At 40.2% G+C, this 20,773-nt stretch overlaps 1 protein-coding gene across 6 annotated transcripts in view; it reads left to right on the top strand.

The window, feature by feature from the left end:
* LOC126921714 (dystroglycan 1-like) overlaps window positions 1–20,415 on the top strand; it is a 106,015-nt gene extending 85,600 nt beyond the window's left edge. For 4 of the 6 annotated variants that reach the window (XM_050733492.1, XM_050733491.1, XM_050733493.1 and 1 more), the window contains 14 exons: window positions 1,190–1,545; window positions 7,471–7,680; window positions 9,735–9,863; window positions 11,608–11,733; window positions 11,938–12,321; window positions 12,405–12,503; window positions 12,995–13,435; window positions 14,010–14,527; window positions 14,645–14,840; window positions 14,899–15,060; window positions 15,137–15,373; window positions 15,446–15,635; window positions 15,708–16,388; window positions 16,470–20,415. In XM_050733492.1, the coding sequence (XP_050589449.1) occupies window positions 1,240–1,545; window positions 7,471–7,680; window positions 9,735–9,863; window positions 11,608–11,733; window positions 11,938–12,321; window positions 12,405–12,503; window positions 12,995–13,435; window positions 14,010–14,527; window positions 14,645–14,840; window positions 14,899–15,060; window positions 15,137–15,373; window positions 15,446–15,635; window positions 15,708–16,388; window positions 16,470–16,693 (3,903 nt within the window). In that variant the 5' untranslated portion in view covers window positions 1,190–1,239 and the 3' untranslated portion in view covers window positions 16,694–20,415. Of the gene's footprint in view, window positions 1–838; window positions 951–1,189; window positions 1,546–7,470; window positions 7,681–9,734; window positions 9,864–11,607; window positions 11,734–11,937; window positions 12,322–12,404; window positions 12,504–12,994; window positions 13,436–14,009; window positions 14,528–14,644; window positions 14,841–14,898; window positions 15,061–15,136; window positions 15,374–15,445; window positions 15,636–15,707; window positions 16,389–16,469 lie in introns of those variants that run through there. The other 2 variants (XM_050733495.1, XM_050733497.1) reach the window with 2 other exon arrangements.
* Window positions 20,416–20,773: the final 358 nt, after the last annotated feature.

The following is a 20,773-nucleotide window of genomic DNA, read 5'->3' as shown; positions in this document are numbered from 1 at the left end:
CTGAGAAATACAGGCTGCGAATCGTTCGATCGTTCACCGTTAATTTTCATCGATCCGGAGACGATTAGCGCGTGAAATGGCGATCGATCGAACGTGCATTGTTTCGTGCTCCTTATCGGCGTTGGAAATTTCCTTAGCTGGATTAATTTCAAATCTTTCGCAACACCGAAGCGTCAAATTCCTTTAATTTCAAACCTGAATCATACCGATATTTATGTATCGCTCGTAGATTTTGTGGATTTTTCGACTGTCTAAATTGGCTGGTTAACGCTTCTAACGGAGTAAATGTGGACAGTTTGTATGTTTTAAAAATACTTTTTAGCGGAAATATCACAAAACTGGCCCGAATCTCCATTCTCCAAGATGTCGACGAAGATACAACAAAAGTTAATATTAGAGCTACGAAAATATTTCTTGTACCATATTCGATCGCGCTTCGATTTATAGCATCTTCTTATTTGTATACAATATTTCCTCTTTATAATTTCTGACCCTCTTTCAATGCCTGGCCTTTACCAAAACCAGTTCGCCTGTATAATAAACTAGATAAATAGATGAATAATTCTAGTAGTACGGTGGTATAAATTTTTGCTAGATGAATATATGACTGATTGTTTCTGAATATATGACTGATTGTTTCCGATAAGGCACGTTGCGTGATGAACACGAATCTGTTTCTCTATGATCTAACAACGCGTGACAGTATTTAATGAGCAATCGAACGTGGAACGTGCCGACACATCGTTCGTACGTGATTCTATACATCATATGAAGCCGCTGTTATCATAACTATTTTTACTTCATCATAGTGGGGGTGTTCATTGAACGAGCTCAGCTATTCCCGTTGGTTTCGCCTTTTTATCACTTTCCAGTTAGCTTTCTGTGTACTCGCTAGCCTACGCGAATCAGTGAGATAAAAAGCAAAATGTCAACAGTGATTACGCAATAATGTAAACGCTCGATTATCGAAAAACAATTCGATATCTTCTATATATATATATGAAAAAAAAGTTGCTGAAAGATTATCCAAGTTTATTAGATAATAATAGTCATTTTAAATCATCGTTGTTTCTCATCACACACGCTCTCTTTATCTTGTCGTGTCGGACATTTGAACGCTGTTTTATGATGTAAGATTCGCTGTAAAAATTCCAGTTTATAATAACAATGCTCTTCTATCTGATTGCAGGTACTTCAGCATGATATGATAGCAACGATCGAGGAGATCTGCCCCGCAAGATGAAGAATCCTTACGTCCTCGCGTGTTTCCTTCTGCTGCCCGCGGTGCTGGGCCTCACCCTGCAGGAGGACGACCTGGTGTTCGACGACGTCGGCGAAGAGACGACCAGCACCGCAGCCGCGGTTGTCAGTCGTCGATTAGACGAGCACAGGGCCAGCTGGTACGAACCGAAGTACTTCCATGACGCAAAAAGACATCAATTCGACAAGGTGCACAACGTTCCTCACGTTGTCGTGCCAGTTGGACATGTGCTCAAGCTTAAAGTCCACAAGGAAGCTTTCAGCGGCCCTGAAGACTACTACGAGGTAAGAAATCTCGAATTATATCTGCTTTAAATTTCAATATTTCGATAGTTGGGAATACCAGCTGTTGTCCTTATTTAATTACGTTGGTAATTGTAACCGGTGTTATCTATGGGAAACACCAGATGCGAAATAATCACGTTGCAGTATTCAACGGAAATAGAGTTTAAAATTGATAATTTCGTACGCATACGAGTGTTAATAACTTTTGTGTCGTTAAGTTCTATTTTTATTATCTGTTTGTTTATTTTTTATAACATTACAATTTGTCCAGTCGAGATTAGGGAAATTCTTATGCGCCAGGTTCATTTACGTAATTCAGCAGGATGCCGTCTTTAAAAGTCTTAAGGGAGTGTCCTGAATTAGAATCTTCCAAAACAGCGTATTTTTGTGATTTTTTTTTAGAATAAAAAGAAAGAAATGAAGTTATTGAATTTTGAGATATGGTTTTATATATATTTAACGAACACAAAAAAATTTTTTTAAAGTAGAAAGGAAATTATAACAGATTTCTAAGCCTATCTCATGGGCTGCAGTTTTCAATCGGCGCGAAGGATCCATCTCGCAATTCTTGACCGAAACAGAAAACTAAAAAAGGATTAAATTATTATATATTTTTCTTCTCGATGAACTAGAAAAGTTCGTCAAGAGGTTTATTTAAATAATTGTTGTAGCATCTTAAAGTTTATTTTTTCTTTTTATAAAACACATTTTTTCTTTAAACCCGCCAAAATTTGTAACTTCACACTATTTTCTGCCTTTTTTTAGTTCATCGGGAAGAAAAATATGTAATAATTTAATCCTTTCTTGGTTTTCTGTTTCGGTCAAGAATTACGAGGTGGATCTTTGAAGACTGCAGCCTGTTACAATTTTTTTTTCCTTTAAAAAAATTTTTTTGTATTCGTTAAATATATACAAAACCATACGTCAAAATTCAATAACTTCGTTTCTTTCTTTCCCTTCTAAAAAACATCGCAAAAAGACGCCGTTTTAGAACATTCTAATTCCGGACACCCCCTTAAAATGGATCTTGCTTTTTTCTTTTTAGGCTGACAGATCGGTAGGATGTTCCTTTTTCAGCTTTCTTGCAGTGGAGAGTCTGTACGATTCCGCCGCTAACTGGTTAAAAAATATGTTAGGAGTTTTTCTTCGTGCTTTCTTTCCATATCTACTTGTTTCCTCTTGGGCCGTTGGAATTTTTAGATGTTTGCGTCAGTGCGAGTTCCTCAGATAACACGAGACAGAACGACTGTTCTCAGTACTTGTGACTAAAGTGACTTCAGTTTCTTTATGCAATTTATTGCATATTGCAATTAAATCTGCGACTAGTTAATTTGTCTTTTTGCTATACCTTTGTTTGTATACCTTTTACCATTAATATTGTCGGTATTTTACTTATTTTGCTAGCGAGATAATCGTGTCACTTGTTCTGGGTTTGCCTTTTTTTTCTTTGCCGACGACCAATTGCTTCATTTTTGCGACACACGATTAAATCGTACGCGATGAAAAATACTTTCCACCATGCCGATGATGTTCATTTACCTCGAGACGTGCATCATCTCTTCCTTACTTTTGTGATATAATTTCCACGAAATGCAATAAAAGTGGTCCCTTTCAAACTTTCTTTGCTTCGCCAACGTTATATTTACAAACGTTAAAAATACTCTGACCTTTGCCAATAGACACATAAATCTAATGCACCGTAGGAGTAACACAGCAGCGTATTTAATCTTTGTTATTTACGAGTCATTTTGCGTTTAGCGAAAAGTACCCCGCCGACAAAGTGTGTTAATTCTGGCTGTTTGCCAATGATCGTAAACCGATTCTTTCTTTTTCCAATCCCTTTAAAATACTTTTCTGGTACGTGACTTCGGTCACCAGAGAGGAGTTTTGTCTTGGAGTAGGTCACGTTGATTTTCCTGGTAGCATAAATTCGCTCGGATTTGTCTGTCGAAAAGTTGAAAGTATATTGTTTGTTGTTTTACTTAGAAGCCACGTTTAAAAAGTTTGCGCACTATCTTCGGTTTATTGTGGTTGGTATCGTGGTTTAATTTATCGTGACCCATTTCAAGCGAAGTGCACTATTAAACGGGGATATCAGATAGTGACATCATCCCCGGTGATGCTGCAACAGATGTGGGTGGCGCGTAATGCTTGTGTTTCTTCAGTTGGTAGCGGACAGTGTTGTTTTCGCAAATCAGAAGCACACGTGGGCAGCAAACTATATTCTACGAAACACAGGTTCAAGTAATAAGCCCCTGTCACGAGCATGATTTACGAGAATTTTTGATGCAGATCCAGGAAAATTTTCTCTTACCTTTTTGTAGATAAGCATCTATGTAATAAGTAGGTAAAAAGAAGAGAAAATGGTAAAAGAAATTATTCAACGAAGGATGACAACGATGAAAGAGAAATTGTTATCAACAAGACACTTGCAATTACTTTTCTAATTATACTCGAACTCGTATTATTTACTTGAAATTAATGTCGCAGCCATATGCACAGTAATTTAACTTTATTTTGGAAATTTCTTTACAAAATTGTTTTTCAAGCTAATGAAATAATAACGTCGTTCTTTCAATATTCTCGGATCGTAAACTCAAATTCAAGATATTACGTGGTACATATCGATGGTAATTTCTTTCGCCTTGAGAAATTTTTCACGGCTACGTTTCCCGAGACAGTGGAATTTTAACCGAATTTTTCGCAACTCTTGGATTCTATGGAATCATAGCGATCTCGGCACGTTAATGTAACTTCAGTTTGACCCAGAACGTTGGTGCAACAAATAGTCGAACGCGTCTTAATTTGTCAAACGGGAAGGAGCCAGGAATTCCAGGGTTCCGTTTCGGGCAAATTCTGGATTGTCGCCAAATTTCATACCGTCATCCTACCGTACGTAGCTTCCCGTGTCTTTCCTTCGCTTCCTTTTGTCGGCCATGCTAACGCCCCTAGGTATCCATATTCCTGATTCAATTTGCCGATAACACGGATAGAAATTCGCAAGGTACGGCATTCATCGCCAGGAAACCAGATCCTACATTAGCATTTTATGTTCTTGAACGAGGGTCGAACCGACACTCGAGTACATTCTACGCAATTCTAACTGAATTTTCGAAGCGTTTTAGACTTGCAACAAATTTATTCGACCAAATGCTTGCAGATTTATCGCCCATCGAATCGGTCAGAAGGATTTCTTGACATTTTTTGTTTTTAAGGAAACTTTAAATAACCCAGAAGAAATTTATTAAGCGGCAATCGATATGTGGTTTTGCTGCACGAACGTTCGCACGAACTATTCGTGTTTCGAAACGATAACGACGATAGTGAAATGAAAATTCGATAATCCAAATGTAATCGCCAGCACCGCACGTCAGCCGTATCTTCTCTTTCGTTTAGTAGGCCGTCGATAGGCATTTTATTCTTGCGATAAAATCGAACGAGCAACGACCCTCGACCGATGAACATACCCACACGTTTCGAAGAAAGAATACCCAATGGCATCGACGAAAATAAAAACCACATCTGCCAAGCCTTTTTGTTTTTGTTCGCACGTTATTTGCGGCCACGACGATGAAATTTCGCGAGACTACAGCCACAGCCGATATAAATTCGCCAATTTCTTATGAAAACGTACCCTATCTTCGTGCGATTTATTTCATCTGATTGAGAAATCTAAATACGTATTTTTCGTCGTACGGATTTTCGTCCTCCGGATTTTCTCTTCTGACTGGTTCTTTCGCCAGCGATTTTCACTCGCCGACCCATGGAATTTGCATACGTTACGCAATTATATTTCTTTTGCTTGCTTGACACACAGTTACGAAAGCAATATGTGAGTTGCTTTTATTAACGCAAGAGGTAGAAAGATAGAATCGTTTACTCTGTTCTCGAGTTTGTTAATCGACGTTTACTATAATTATTACGCAAGCAAAAATCTGACGAGATGTTAAACGTCTGTGAACCGCGTGAGTGAAATTGGACATTCGGGTAGGGACGATGGAGTGACTGACCCGAAACCAAACTCAATTAAACCCGTCTAATTTCCTTTTGCCTGAAGCACACACATTACCAACTATCAACTTACACAATTCTACTCACGCGTTCGCTACTGTGATAATTACCTGTACCTGACAGTGGAATTGACGCGGGGCCATAAAAGGTCATCGATTGAACAGCAAACTTAGAATAAGCAAAAAAAATACACTTCTGCAAATTCCACAAAATTTCTATTAAAAAACCACGACTTGGTCATTTCGATTACTCTGGTAGTTTTGGTATTAAATAATTCGTTTTATTTAACACATTGTCGACCGGCAATTTTACTGAGAATTTATCTCGTGTCACCGGATATTATTTCGTAATTGGATGTGGAAGTAAAACGATATAAATAAACTTCAATAAATTGTTGAGATATGTGCAATTTTGTGTGCTAGAGGAGATTAACCGCGTAGTAGTGACACACGTACGTGAGTATGAATGTATGGAAGTATGTGTGTGCACAGCGTCTCGAAAAACAGATGAATGCAACTGTACCGTTAGTAGTGTGGTATAGAAGATGGTCAGACAAAGAGAGTGCTGAGACGCGTGCAAATATATATCAACGAAAATCTTGTAAATCACATATTAACGCTTTACCGACCGATAGCCTATTAATCGGCTTTTCATCGCCGACGCTTACCGATCGATAGCCTATTAATCGGCTTTTTGTCGCCGACAATCTTTCTCTTTATTTGAGCAACAAATTGTTATTTAGTATTAATGTACCTTGCTCAGTTGCCTCAGTTGCGTTGCTTTGTAAGCTCCCACAGTTTTATACCAATTTGAAAAACGTACCTTTCGCGATGAACAAAAAGAATGGTATTGGAGAGTCTAAACCGAAACAGAGTCGGCGCTAGGGAGAATCTGTGCCTGAGATGCCGGTCGGACGTGCGTATGCTGTTAAATCGCTAGCGGTTGGTAAAGTATTAACACTTTGACTGCCACGCCGAAATCACATGTTTCGCTGAGTATTTTTATTATTCAAAGCATGTAATGGCAAAATAATAATAAATTGATGATTAAGACAACATTCTTCTCCAATGGACCATTTATCTGATTGACGGTCACGGGTGACCACCGTGGCGCCTTGGTAGCAGTTGATAGCGACATATTATAGCAAGGCTTCGTTTATTTCAACAAACCATTCGCATTCGTTATTTCGTCGTAAGCAAAACGTGCAGAATATATTGTCGAAACGTGTAGAAGATATTAGTAAACAGTATTTGCTCATTCTATATATAATAGTAAGGTATGTGCACACTTCTAACTTCAATTATATGATTATAAAGCAGCATTTGCGATTATTTTCTAAGGTGTGTTTATAATAATATTCGTAGATTAGCCCTCAAAGATATGGATGCAAATACAGTGCACAGTTAGATGCAAGATTTGTTCTCATTTTCTTTTTATTGATGTTCCAATAGAAATGTTTAATCGTTCAATGGGGCTCTTTTTGTTTCAAAGTATCTTCTATTTATCGGTTATATTCAAAATGCCCTGACTGTCAATTTTCATAGAATTTTCACAATTGTCAGAAGTTCAAGCGCTCCGGTCACCAATGACCAATGTGGCAATCAAAGTGTTAAACAAATCTGAAACTATTTTGATATAAGTGTAATCTAACTGTTCCTTTACTTTTATTTCCACGATTAAGATCCACAATTGTCAACATAAATTTTATTTATTATTCAACTTTTAATATTTCACTTGGACAATCAGATAAAACAGCTTATAATTCATTGAAAGATTCTTCATGGGTACGTTCCGTCATCGTTGAAATTTTATTTGCAACAAAGGACGCAACTTGACGGGTCTTAGAAGCTTTAATATCAAACGATTAAGAAAGAAACAGATACATTAAGCAATTTTTATATGTTGCAAAAACAGTTGTTCGACCCTAACGGAAAACTGCTACGATGGTTGTATTGGGACGACGCAGCGTCGACTCTGATGGGCGTCCCGACCAAGAAGGACGTGGGCAGACGCGTTTTAAGCGTGAAAGTGGTGCCAAAGCACGATGTAAGTGAAACGAAGAACCTGTTCGTCGTGCAAGTGGTGCCGGAGAAGCACGAGGAATTGAAGCACAGAGACGGAAAGGTGAGTTCCTTATATTTGAGCAAAAGTTCTCGAGCACCGTTGCCAGGTCCTATCGTTAACGATGAAAGCGTTCTATTGGCAACGGTTCAACTAGCTCCTGTCCGAACAACAGGTACCACTAGCCTGCCACTATCAGAATTAATCGTAGGATCTCGCAACCTGTTGGCTAACTTGCTAACTTTTTCCACTAACCGTGCAAATCGTTTCGTTTCGAACAGTAACCGTTCCTCTCTTTTTAAATACGAAAGATCTCGTTGAAAACCGACCGAACAGAATTACGTGTTTGAATCGTAGTCGCGTCAGCGAAGGAAAATAAAATTGCGGAAAAAAATGAAACTTTTAGGATCCAACGATATCGATCGAACAGTATATTAAACCATAATTGGAAATTATCCTAATAAGTAAATTTGCTGTTTCGGAACACTTGTATTAGCTTGTCCGAAAAATTTCTTTCGTTTTATGAGGAAATAATAGACGCACAAGGTTTTTCGTTTTATGTTATTTTGTCGAATTACGTACGATCCATTTTGTTCTGTTGAGATAAACACCGCGACATTTCACAGACTTGGTTTGTATAAAGGTACACTGTTGCAAAACAAAAACACATTTGCAAAAGAAAGACACTTTCCGGACAACCTAATATCTTCAAATCTCATTGTATAGAATTGTATTTTGTAAAAAATCTTCGGTGCTTAATCGTTTCACCATAGAACGATTAATCAGGCCATCTTCGCTTGAACCCGTAAAAATTCCTAATTTCCAATGTCTTGTCTAAAATAATAATAAGTCGTTTTTAAGTTTAGTCGAGTAGAAGAAAAATATGTCTGTAAGTGAGACTCTGATATTTCCAGTGTTAAAAAACTCACGTTTCTTTAAACCTATTATCCATTTGAGTGAACGAACAGATCATTCAGGTTGGCCAGAGCAGGCTCGTTTGTTGCTAAACTCGGCGCGTCCAGCCGAAGCTGTTAATGAAGCGGTAAATCAATTAGCACGTTAATCGGTTTCGTCGGCCGATCGAGCAACAAGCATATCGGGGTTTGACTTTTGCGCGACGCGTCGATCGTTTTAATCGGATCCAGCCGATTTTCGGTATCTAGATAATTAATTGGTCGCAATGCCGTGCTCGTTAAATCGTTCGACGAAATTATCACGTTTATCCTTCGCTACGAGACTGTGGCCGCTTACCTGGATCACTCACGTCCACGGAAACATCGCCATTTTTGAACCGTTTAGCGTCGATTAATTAATCGGATAAACTGGATTTCACCCCTCGACGCACGCGTACGCGCGCGATCTCTCGACCCTGGCCGCTCGCAAACGGGAAATTCCATTTGCTATCGTTTGCCTGCCGTTTCCAATTATTCGATTTTTACCAGAGAAACAGCAACCTTGTGCGACGTGCTCGGCAAATTATATTATATATTTTATTTATAACACTAAGCGGTTGAAACACGCAAATCTTTACCTTGGTTTCTATTCTCTCTCTCTCTCTCTCTCTCTCTCTCTCTCCTTTTTATCGTGTTCGTAAAAACGCGAATTTGCGTGAAAATCCGCAGTCCATTCGTTACATTATCTCGCACAAACACAATCCATTCTGCTCTAAATTAATTCTTTGCTACTTGATAAGAATTATTAAGCCTTATCAATTGTACCTCACCCTTGACCATTTTACTTTGTTTTACCATATAACGCGTTCCACGAAAAAGATAGTGAAATCTAATAAAATTCCTACAAGACGGCAAGAAAAATCCAACCGATCTTCTGGACAAATTTTCTGAATCGAAAGAACCCGGGATAGAAGGGTGGAATTTGTTCTACTCGCGTGCAGTGGTGGCGTGCGATTGCATCGGTACGCCACGTTTAAATCTCGCCGAGAAATTAGTCTGGTAGACGTTGTTGATTGATGCCAATTGATAGTCCTGCGTATTGTGCGTCATCGCGGCTGAGTATCGTTCGGATGGTCGGCCTTAATTCCTCGCGTTTCGCACACTGACACCGTTCGCTTCTGCCCCCAGTCAGCCAACTGAAATGGGACGTCTCTCTGATTTTAGACACACTGCAACGAAGGGGAGGAACAGACGCTGCTGACGATACTGCTGGATGCCAGGTTCGACAACCTCTCGCCGGTCACGCGAGTCAACACCATCGAGAACCTCGCAGGATTTCTGGGACTGCACGTGGTACGATAGCGTTACGCGTATACGCACAATCCTCGTAGCTTTACTCGAGAAGAAGAAGGTCGAGGAAAAATTGAAACTCGATTTCCACGCGACCGACGAACCAAAATTTCCGACCAGATTTCTACAAATTCCAACGCATTTCGTCGAACGTGCGTCTCTGCTGACGTTTCGAACGATTGAAAAGATCGAGACAACTGGCGATAAAAAGACCGAAGAGCACCGCTTTTCAGTAATTCGAGCGAACCGACAGGAAGAAACTCAGAATCGATCAGAATCAAGCTGCTTGCTGAATCGCGCTTTAAATTCGCAATTGATCCGTAGCGTGATAGATTCGTTCGTTTTTGGATACGTAGGATTTAAGTGTTGCCTTTCTATCGCTGCAAACCGTTGGATTATCAAAAATTCCAAACTTCTTTCTTCCCGTAAATTGGGCTAATGCTCGTCTTGCGAATCGACGAGAGCGATCTATAGATCCTTCTGATTCATTAACAGGCCGGAATTAGACAGAAGTTTTAATCGGGCAAATATGAGAAATCGCGGAGCTATCCTAATGCGCGAAGTAACGCTCGTGGCGAGGAATATTTGATAAAGTTTGCCAGGAGAAGCTTCTTTATGAGAAGGGAAACTTTATGACGTTACACCAGCCAGTGCAACGTTGTGAAATAGAAGATGCATCGCGAGCTCGACATAATACAGAAAATATTCAAGTTTTAAAGCATCCTCGGCGAAGAGGTTCCGCCGAGCATAAATTGGACGCCTTTGAGCAGGCCGCCATTTTTTTCTCACCGCGCGTCTCGGGAATTCTTAATTAATTTAATCACCGCGAAAAACAAAGAAACACATTACTCTTTATATACGTAGACCTGCGTTCGTTGCGCGTGTTTCTGCGCGCGTCAGACTGTTCCCTCCTCACTTCCGTCCTGCTATTATCTCTACAATATATTTTTACTGCTGTTGGAGACAACAACGTCCAATTTTTCTCTCCGGTATTTTACATTGCCTGGTATCGCTTGAACGAATGAGATTTGCAGCTTTTATGACTGCGCGCTGAGAAACTGCAGTTAGGTGCAATATGAAGAATGCAGATAGTATTTTCCACGAGGCAAAAACAGGTAGAGCGGAAGAGTGTGCGATAGTGCACGCGCTAGAGATTAGATCGTATTTAGTTTTTTCGTACGTTTTACAATCTCCGCGGTTGTTGCCATTTTGTAGATGAATCTTGTTATCGTAACAAGTATCATAATATTTATATAAAATTTTTCTGCGGTAACTGTTCAAATATTTTCCTCGGCCGCTGTATTTTTCTTTGTACATAATACGGCCCACTCGACTGTATACACTTTAACTCTAGAAATCAAATAACCATATTTGCAGAATCATAGGTTTCTGCATATCGAAGTGGAAATATTTCGGAAACGTCGCAGGAGATCTCGAAACGAGTCGCGCCGCTTAAATCACGGGAAATTGCATCGTCGGAGAAATTCATTTCATCGGAATAATCAAATCGATTACGTGAATTCAATCTTCAGCCATTGAGGATGATTTAATTGCATCCCGTGGAATTTTTGCCCTAGCCGGGTCGCGACGAACAAAAATCTATTTTCCGTGCGATTAGAGTGCTCGACGTAATCGAAATCGGGATGCGCGGACATCTCCCTCGTTATTTGCGCTGTCTACTATCGGCAAAAAATTCGGCTCTTTTATTCATTTCTGACGTTTCGTTCATCCTCGATTCGAATTTCAGAGCGCGTTTTCGATGCATCCGCAAAACGCCAAGGAGAGTTTCAACGATGATTCTACCGTGATCCTCAGCGGATCAGGAAACGTGAAACACCGGAAAGAGAAACACCTCACGGCGGTCCAGTGGCAGGTGAGATCTTTTGATTGAAATTTTTACTTCCCCCGTAGTCTTCTTACTTTTGTCGATTTGCAACGGTCCACGTTCGAATCTCATTCAAAGACTATTATTTCTTTTTTTCTGTACTATACCACTTCGCAATTCTTTAATGAAAGAATGTCAAAGGATATTGACAACGATTAAAGCTAACATTCCACGTTGGAATTTTATTAAAAGGTCGGTTGCGACGGTCATTTATGGAGGCACCAGACAGATTTGGTGAAACATCTGCGGGAACAAGCGAAGGATGGTACCCTGGCGGAAGTGATGCAACTTCCGGTCCTGCTATGGCGCGTCAAGACGGAGTCGAGCTTGTTACTGAGAAGCAGAAGGGAAAGCGGTTCTGGGCATTACGGTAACGCGGACTACGAAAGTTACGATGATTATGACATCGAATACGATAGCGAGGATGACGAAGACGGTGAGGATGGCGAGGACGGTGAGGATGGCGATGACTCGCAAGTATCGCCAACTTTCATGCCGGACACGAATTCTCCTAGAGAAAATCTGCCCGAACATCCGCACAGGCATCACCATGGAGAAGAATCTATCGATTGGAATGTAAGTTGTATTCATACGACGAAGAGTAATTAGAGTAATATTTTAATTTTATGGAAAATTAACGGAACTTATGCGTGTCTTAGACCGAAGAGGATATCGATGAGGAGGAGATTCCAATCGTGAATCAACCAAATGTAGTGGAGAGTGCATTGAATAGAACCACTACGGACACCACGTCGACCGTAAGTATCAGATTGAAGCCAATCGAATCGTGTGATAAATTTGAAATTTGTCACCGATTCTTCTCTTAAATTAGAAGAAACGTTAAGAAAGAAAATAGCAAAAGAACATCGCTATATAACTGGCTTTCGTTAAAAATTCTTATGTCTTTGTCCTTCATTCGCCACGCCAATCGCTTAAGGGAATCGTTGCGCTTAAAATATTTTAGTCTAGCTGTGGGTACTGCGTGTTCAATGCCGACTTATGCCATTTTCTATGCCGTTTAGGCGGTATCGATCGATGTATAGGAAGCGCTGTAATGCGAAGTAACTCTGTTGAAATGGATACGAAAGCCTGAATGTGTGTGTGTATGTGTGAGAGAGAAGAGCACATATATATATTATTTTTTCTTTCTTTATAGTTCTTTTTTTTGTATACATCTTCTTCGCTCCCTTCGTAATGTAACTAACCAAGTTTTTCGTGCCGTACATCGCATCTACTAACGATTTCGCAGACAACAACCACTGAACTTACATCACCACCATCAACAACTCCAACAACCACCACCACGACGACCACTTCAACTACTTCGACAACAACAACAACCACCCAACAACCACCCTCGTCAACGGCCAATACAACAACTAGCACAACAACGAGTACAACAATAGCAGATACAACAACAGCAAGCATCATGCCGACCATCATTGTCCCATCGACCGAGACACCGGAGAGATCGGAGAGCACCGAAGAGACAACGAAGAACACCAGATACACGGAGACCGAATCTCTAAACGTCTCATCTGTCACTATACCAGAACTCACCACCATCCCTCCTTCGGTAATCGTTCCTCACTCTAGTACCACAACAATGGGAACCACACCTACCACCGTTGTTGTCGAAAGGACGGAACCGGACGTCACCAATGGTACCGTTAATGTTACCACGGAAGAGGTAATGCTTCAATGCTTCAAGCTTTCGTTTGTACGATAGTTCATGCTACGCGTAGAGTCCGTTCACGTTAGTCTGTCGCTTTAGTATGCCAAATGATAGGTCGTTGTGTATCACATAGCCCACCTAAAGCCATCTTCTGCCTTATAAACGATGCGCGACGAGGATCGTAGCGTGGATATCCTTCGCTCATTGCCGTTTGTCACAAAGCTGCATAGATGCTGGCGGGAAAGTTAAGCGCAGCTTAGAAGTGTAATTTAATACAGCGTCGTGCACAGGCGTGTCACTTTAGAGTAAGCTGCGCCGAGTAATAATTCACACGAGTAAAGCAAGCGTGCCAACTTCACGGGAAGGGAGCATTGTCCATGAGAAACTGGCCAAAACCAAGGTTTCTTGTTTTCATTTGCATCTCGAAATTGTGGTCGAAAAGATAATTCGCACGATCTTCTCGCAGCATTCATTAATTACCATAATTAAGTTGTCCCTTTTTTTATTATTCACGATGTCTTCATACATCGAGATTCGACGATTTGACTACTTGTTTCCCAATATTAAAGCATCCTTTTTCTGCCTTTAGCCGACGGAACAATCGTCAATGTCTTCGACGAAACAGCCCATTACTCTGTTACCATTACCTGCGAACACCACCACCACAACTACCGCACTGGTCACAAATATCACTACAACACCCACAACAACAACGACACAGATGAGAACCACACCAATCACTACAACTACAACCACTACCACTACCACCACTACTACTACCATGGCTCCAACCACTGCTAGTACAACCACTACCACGACCACTACCACTCCAGCACCGACCAGCGCTGCCACGGAACCACCTAGGGTTACCACGGAAACCATAGAGTACGGAGTTCGCAACTTCCCGCCCAAACAAGATAGGAGACTGCAGAAGATACCGATTACGGCTGGAAAACCATTGAGCTGTGTTATACCCGCTAATACGTTCAGCGATCTGGAGGACGGAGATACCAGAAACCTGAGGCTGAGTTTGTATCTGCAGGGTGCACCGTTGAAACCCAGCCACTGGCTACAATTCAATCAAAGGACGCAGGAGGTTTATGGATTGTAAGCATTAGTTATCAAGGAATGATTACACAGTGGTTTATTATATGTGAACTGTGTTTAACAGTGAAATATTCTGTATATAAAGAATTTACTTTTTAATTAATAATTATTGCGCAGGCCACTGGAGAAAGATATTTCTACCTGGACCTACGAATTGGTAGCTAGCGATAGCGAGGGATTAAATGTGACAGATCGACTCGACATTCACGTGCAGCAGCACAAGCTCAGTCGCAGTGTGAACCATGAATTCAGTATTTATTTAAGGATCGATAAGCGCACTGAGTTTCCTACAAACGTTGACTGGGAGATAGAGGTATTCATCTGTTATAATAGAGCCTATACTAGTGCGTTCAATTGTTGTCGGTTTATAGGTAATTCGAGGAATAGCCGAATTGTATGGAGATAGCGATACCAGGCATATCACCGTTAGAGCTGTTGATATCGATCGCGACCAAGCAATCTTCACTTGGACCAATGATAGTTTACCTAGAAGCAGCGAGTGCCCTAAAGAATATATCGACGATCTGATGCATGTAATTATGGTTTTAATGTCTCGTTATTTTTTCAGATGCGTATTAAAGAGAATCTTATTAAATATTTGTGATTTAGGTCCTGATTGATAAAAACGGTGAGCCCAGTCCTTCATTGAGGGATGTTTTCCTCCCTGAAATTAGAGTCAAACGAGTGGTCTACCAGGGTATTGGACAGTGTGAGGACATATCCCGTCCAGGAGTACCAAAAGTGTCTACGCAAGAGCCTAAATCGAACTTCCCACCGGTACCAAGGAACCAGGTGGACCTTATTAATGCCACTGTTGGCCAGTTGCTTGTATTTAAAGTACCAGTGGTACGTTATGTCGTAACAAAAGAAACACACTGTTTTATTTAAATATAAATCTAATACAAATTATTATTCTAGGATACCTTCTACGATGCAGAAGATGGTTCCGCAAGAAATATGCAAATATCTCTACTGACCATCGAACGCAAGTCTATTCCCCCACATGAATGGCTGCAATTTGACAGCAAGAATCAAGAATTTTATGGAGTGCCAATGCGTAGTGACGTTGGACGTAAGGAATATCAATTAGTAGTTACTGACAAAGAAGGTAAGCAAAATTTACCACTTCCAAAATTTAGACACTGGATATTTTTGTAAAACTTCTGTCAATTCCTTATAGGCGCAAGCGCCACTGACGGCCTAGTGGTTGTTGTGCATTCTGCACCCTTCATGCACCATACGGTGGAGTTCTCCATGACCTTGGACATCCCGTACAAGTCGTTTGCACACTCTGCCCTTCAAAAGCGTAATTTCATCGAAAAGCTCCGTGATCTGTATCAAGATAAAGATACTAGTGCGATCTCTTTACATAGTATATCGAATGGTAGCACGGTAATCACGTGGCACAACAGAACCTTGCCTACCTCGTATTGTGCCCACGAAGAAGTCAGTAGATTGCGTTCGGTACTCGTAAAGAGTGACAACGATCGTCGATCTGTCACGGACGAGGTTCTAGACGTCATGGGCCCGAAATTCCCTGTGAAACAAATCACTGTGGTCCCCATGGGCATCTGCCTTGGCGAATTAACAGACGTTCATTCGCCTGACAGTCATGTTCCACCAGTGGACGATTCCACCTCAGTCGGGGCATTCCACGATGATTATCTTATCACGTTCGTCCTGCCGGCTATAATAATCGCTATAATGCTCATCCTAGCGGGTATCATTGCCTGCGTGTTGTACAGACGAAGGCGTAGTGGTAAGATGAGCGTCAGCGAACAGGACGACGAGAGACAGAGTTTCCGTAGCAAGGGTATACCCGTCATTTTCCAGGACGAGTTGGATGAAAAACCAGATCCAGGTATAAATTTTTCATTTATTTAAGTATCTAGAGTTGCCACTATTCTTGCGTTAAGCTATATATTTTTATCGTTTATTGCAGGTAACAAGTCTCCCGTCATTCTGAAGGAAGAAAAACCACCACTACCACCTCCCGAATATCAAAAGGCCGAAGATGGCGCGGACGTGCCGATGTTGCCAAAAGAGAATTCCGAGGAACCGTACCAACCACCTCCACCATTTGCAACGAACCGCGATACCAATCGTCAGAATCGCCCTAAACCCACCCCGACGTACAGGAAACCACCCCCATACGTACCACCCTAACAAAATACGGTTCACTCGCCCACGCGCAAATATATGTTAGCGATGCTCGGAGACTCCCCAATACACGCGCAAAACCAAACCAACTATCAGAAGAAACCTCAGCTTGCCGGTAAAATGGACAACTGCGGTAATCTGAACATATACAAGAATCTTAAGTAAAAAAACGAAAAAAAAAAAGAAAAGGAAAACACAAAGCTTTCGTTCGTCCCGGCATTCGAACAATATATATATGTATATGTATATCGGTATCACGAAACGAGAGAAGACGAAAGATCTGTTCAGGAGAACTCACGCCAAAAGTCACGCCCACTTTTACTTACTTTGTAATATTATCTATGTACATGTATACTCATTCGTCGCTATTTATCCGCGGTATATAACGTATTTAAGGGAAGAGAAAGACGAGGGAACGAGGGATGGGAAAGTCGTCCTCGAGTTTCTTTCCTTTTTCTTCTCCTCTTTTTACTTTCATTTTTTAACAAAACAGATGCACTTTTTGTCATCGATCGTCTTGTAATTTCACGGGATACATTTTTCTAGGGAGTGTATGGGATTACAAATCACGCGTTGCCTTTCGTAACGAATTCAAACTGTAGAAAGAGAGAAAGAAAGAGGGAGAATGATTCTACTACTCCGACCGGGTAAGCGGATATTTTAGGTTTTAGGTTTACGAATCTTGTAGAACCAGCCAGTCGTTTAGGGCGAGATGTATTTTACTCGATAATATGGGGTAGCAAAGAGAGTCGGTGTTTGTATATGCAGCAACGATACTCGTTAAATATTTCAGTAATATCAGTGCCATTTTTTAAGCAATAAGGGTATCCTGCTGTGAACGAAGAAAACACTTACTATAAATGGTTCTACGACTTAACGCAATTTACTGTTAAAAAATGAAAAAAAAAAAAGAAGCAAACGGTCTCCAAGTATCAAAGACTATCGACTTAACGAATCTTACAACGTACCTACAACGCGTAACGCTGCCAGATGAGGAAAAAAGAGATACATGATAATTCTTCGTCGGACGAGACAGTTTTATCGCCAGTTATTCAAGCCTCTTTTTTTATACTGTCCATAAGTTTTTGCAAGAGGAAGGAATATCGGAACAGGAACGAAGAAGATTTTGTATATTCTGCGATTTTATTGAACTGACCCATCCGACGATCGGTTATGCCAGACTTAAACAATTAACTTAGTGAGAAGTGAGGATTTTTTTAAAGAAAAAAAAATGGAACATAACTTAACCGTGTGTATCTGTTTGCGCGATATGCCATTGCAGAGTGACAGCAAAATGCTTCCATTGGCGCTGTAGGCCACGCAGAATAAAAGAAAAAAAAACTAATGATAATATATATAAATATATATATATATATATATAAAAACTATGTATATTACCTATTTGTCGTTCGATAGACAGTCTGCTGCATTACTTATTGTTAGATTGATGTCGTTCAAAAAACACTGCCAAGACCTACTGTCTAGGGTTTACATTGTCTTGCACTTTTTATTTCTTTATTTCTTTTTTTTCTTTACACTGTACAGGAGGAAGCTTCCCATTCGTTTCACGCACAATCAGACAAACAATTCGCTCTTTTTTTTTTAACAGCTCTGTGACTATTATCTAAGGTATTTTGTTTCTATTTTTTTTTTTTCTTTTTTTTTTTTTTTATCGTTTGAAGAAAAAGGAAGCTCTAGTTTTAACGATTCTAAACCCGTCGATGGCTTAATTTAATTTAGAATTTACATAGTTACCAAGCCAAAAAAAAAGTACTAACTATTTAAAGCAGAGAAGAAAAAATGGAATTAAAAATAAGAAGGAACAAAAGGACACGGAGGAGAATAAAGTAATAAGACCTACTTTTTAACATATACAAACGTGCGTAAACACCCGTACACCTTATGAACAGGGCGCGCACGCGTTTTTTATATGAATGATTTTGTACAATCTAACCAGCTGCTCTGTTACAAACAAACTTTCGACTGATTTTCGTGAACGAATAAATAAAAGGAAAAAGGAACGAGAATGAACCACAATTTTTTTGGGATACGGGTATGTACGCGCCGCCGTTTCTTCAATACCTCGATAGTTTCCTGATATTTTTTCAAAGAGCAAGGAAATAATGCGAGAAATCGAAAGAAAAGAACGAAGGACAAGGGTAGGAGGAAACAGGAAGAGAAATAACAAAACAAAAGTAAAAAAAAAGCGATATCTTTTGCGTACCTCGAATTTGGAGGCTCTGTTCATCCACTTCTTCGCAACAGAAACAGGTAGTTGACGAATCTACAAATTTGGGGTCACTCCTATTAAAACTTAGTGTGAATGATGATGATGATGATGATGATGATGATGATATTTGTGTATGTAGAATGATAAAAAAAAAAAACGGATGTTTGGTATGCAAGCTAAATTACGATATAATATATATTAATTCACGTCTTTATAATGTAGAAGATTTAAGTATATTAACAGGCGACTATCTCTTTTCAATCCTTCTTCATCGCGCCTTGTTTATCGCAGAATAAAAATCAGGCAGATCATTCTATTCCACAATGCAAAACGATTGCGTTCCAATGAAACGAACAACATGTACGATTCGTCGCGATAATCGCACGAATTAGAAAACCTCGGGAGTATTTTCTATTTTTGTATCACGTTTTAGCGTATCCGCTGTTCAAGGAAATTGATGCGTCACGGATCGTCTTGTCGCGTCCACGCTCGAGCTATCTCAAGAAAAAAATAAAAAAAAATAAAAAAAAAGAGAGACACAGAAAGCTTTTTTTACGAGAGAAAAAAAAATATATATATAATAAGAATAAAAGAAGCTCGGATCGTGGATGAGGCCATATCGATCGTGCGTGGCCGATCGCAGTATATGTACACGCTACTCAAAGACTACTTTCGAATCTCCGGTCTGTGACCTGCGATAGACAAGAGCAGAACTCATATCATGCTTCTAATCATATCATCGCTATACGCGTAACTCTCATGCGCTGCAATTGTGTTATTGTGACGGAAACGACGATTATGTATAATAAACGTGTACGATATTTATAAGATACGGTGTCAGAAGTGGAAATATTGTAAAGAAGAGGTCGGAATTGGCGAACATGCAGCCGATCGTCGTGTTTAAGAACAAGCTTTTGGACGGAGCTTACTTTCTTTTTTTTTGGCCTGCGAAACGAAGAGAGGAAGTGAGAGAGAGAGAGAGAGAGAGACAGTGTGCGTAGTTCGAAAGTATTTTGTATAGAAGAGAACAAAAGCTAGGGAAACAAGAATGAAACGACGAAAGAATTACGGAAGAAATACGAAGGAAAAATCGTAGAATTCGGTGGAGTCCAGAAGGACAACCGAAAAAGTTCCGCTTCGAGGGGAAAGACGAAGGAGGAGAAAGTCTTGTACACATAATGATATATACATAAGAGTAATACTCGTCGACTGGGAATTCGCAAATTATTTTTGTCCGCTATGGCGCCTCGACGGAACCCCGGATGGAAGGAATCGGGCCAGGTAATAAAATATCGTCCTTCCTTCGATCTGCACGATCGAAAAGGCATCGTGTCTCGTTAACGATCATCCTATCGGGTGGTGTGGTCGACGACTAATGAAAGAAGCGTGGAATAATACAGACACAGACACACAGATACACGCGTATACAGATATCTCTGACAAGTACTGCATATTAAACACGTGTAAAGTTAAGAGTTAATAAAGCCATTTTAGGATACCAGGCTTCTCTTTCGTTCCTATTCGGTGTACATTAGAGAAATCAAATAGATTATTAAAGATATCGTAATGGAGTGGGTACACCTTGCCAGTAGCAAGGTGAGTCGCTCAAGGATCTGCCTTGAACTTCCACTTCCGGAAAGTAAATCACGCTGTCATTTCCTATTTTAACCTTTGTCGATTTCTTTGCTATTTAACTCGATCTATTTATCCTCCATTTATTTAGACTGTGACTGTATTTCCCTTTCATATTCGTATCCTTCAAGGACCTGCAGCGATGCGCAAACATTTCCAGCCAGGTAGATCGTTCGCTTCATATTCTAAAAACGATATTTTAAAGAACTCTAACTGTGTAACTT

This window comes from Bombus affinis, chromosome 11 (genome assembly GCF_024516045.1).
Source record: "Bombus affinis isolate iyBomAffi1 chromosome 11, iyBomAffi1.2, whole genome shotgun sequence".
Lineage (NCBI taxonomy): Eukaryota > Metazoa > Arthropoda > Insecta > Hymenoptera > Apidae > Bombus > Bombus affinis.
Note: the sequence above shows the minus strand (reverse complement) of the source record. Positions and strands in the feature narration are given on the sequence as shown.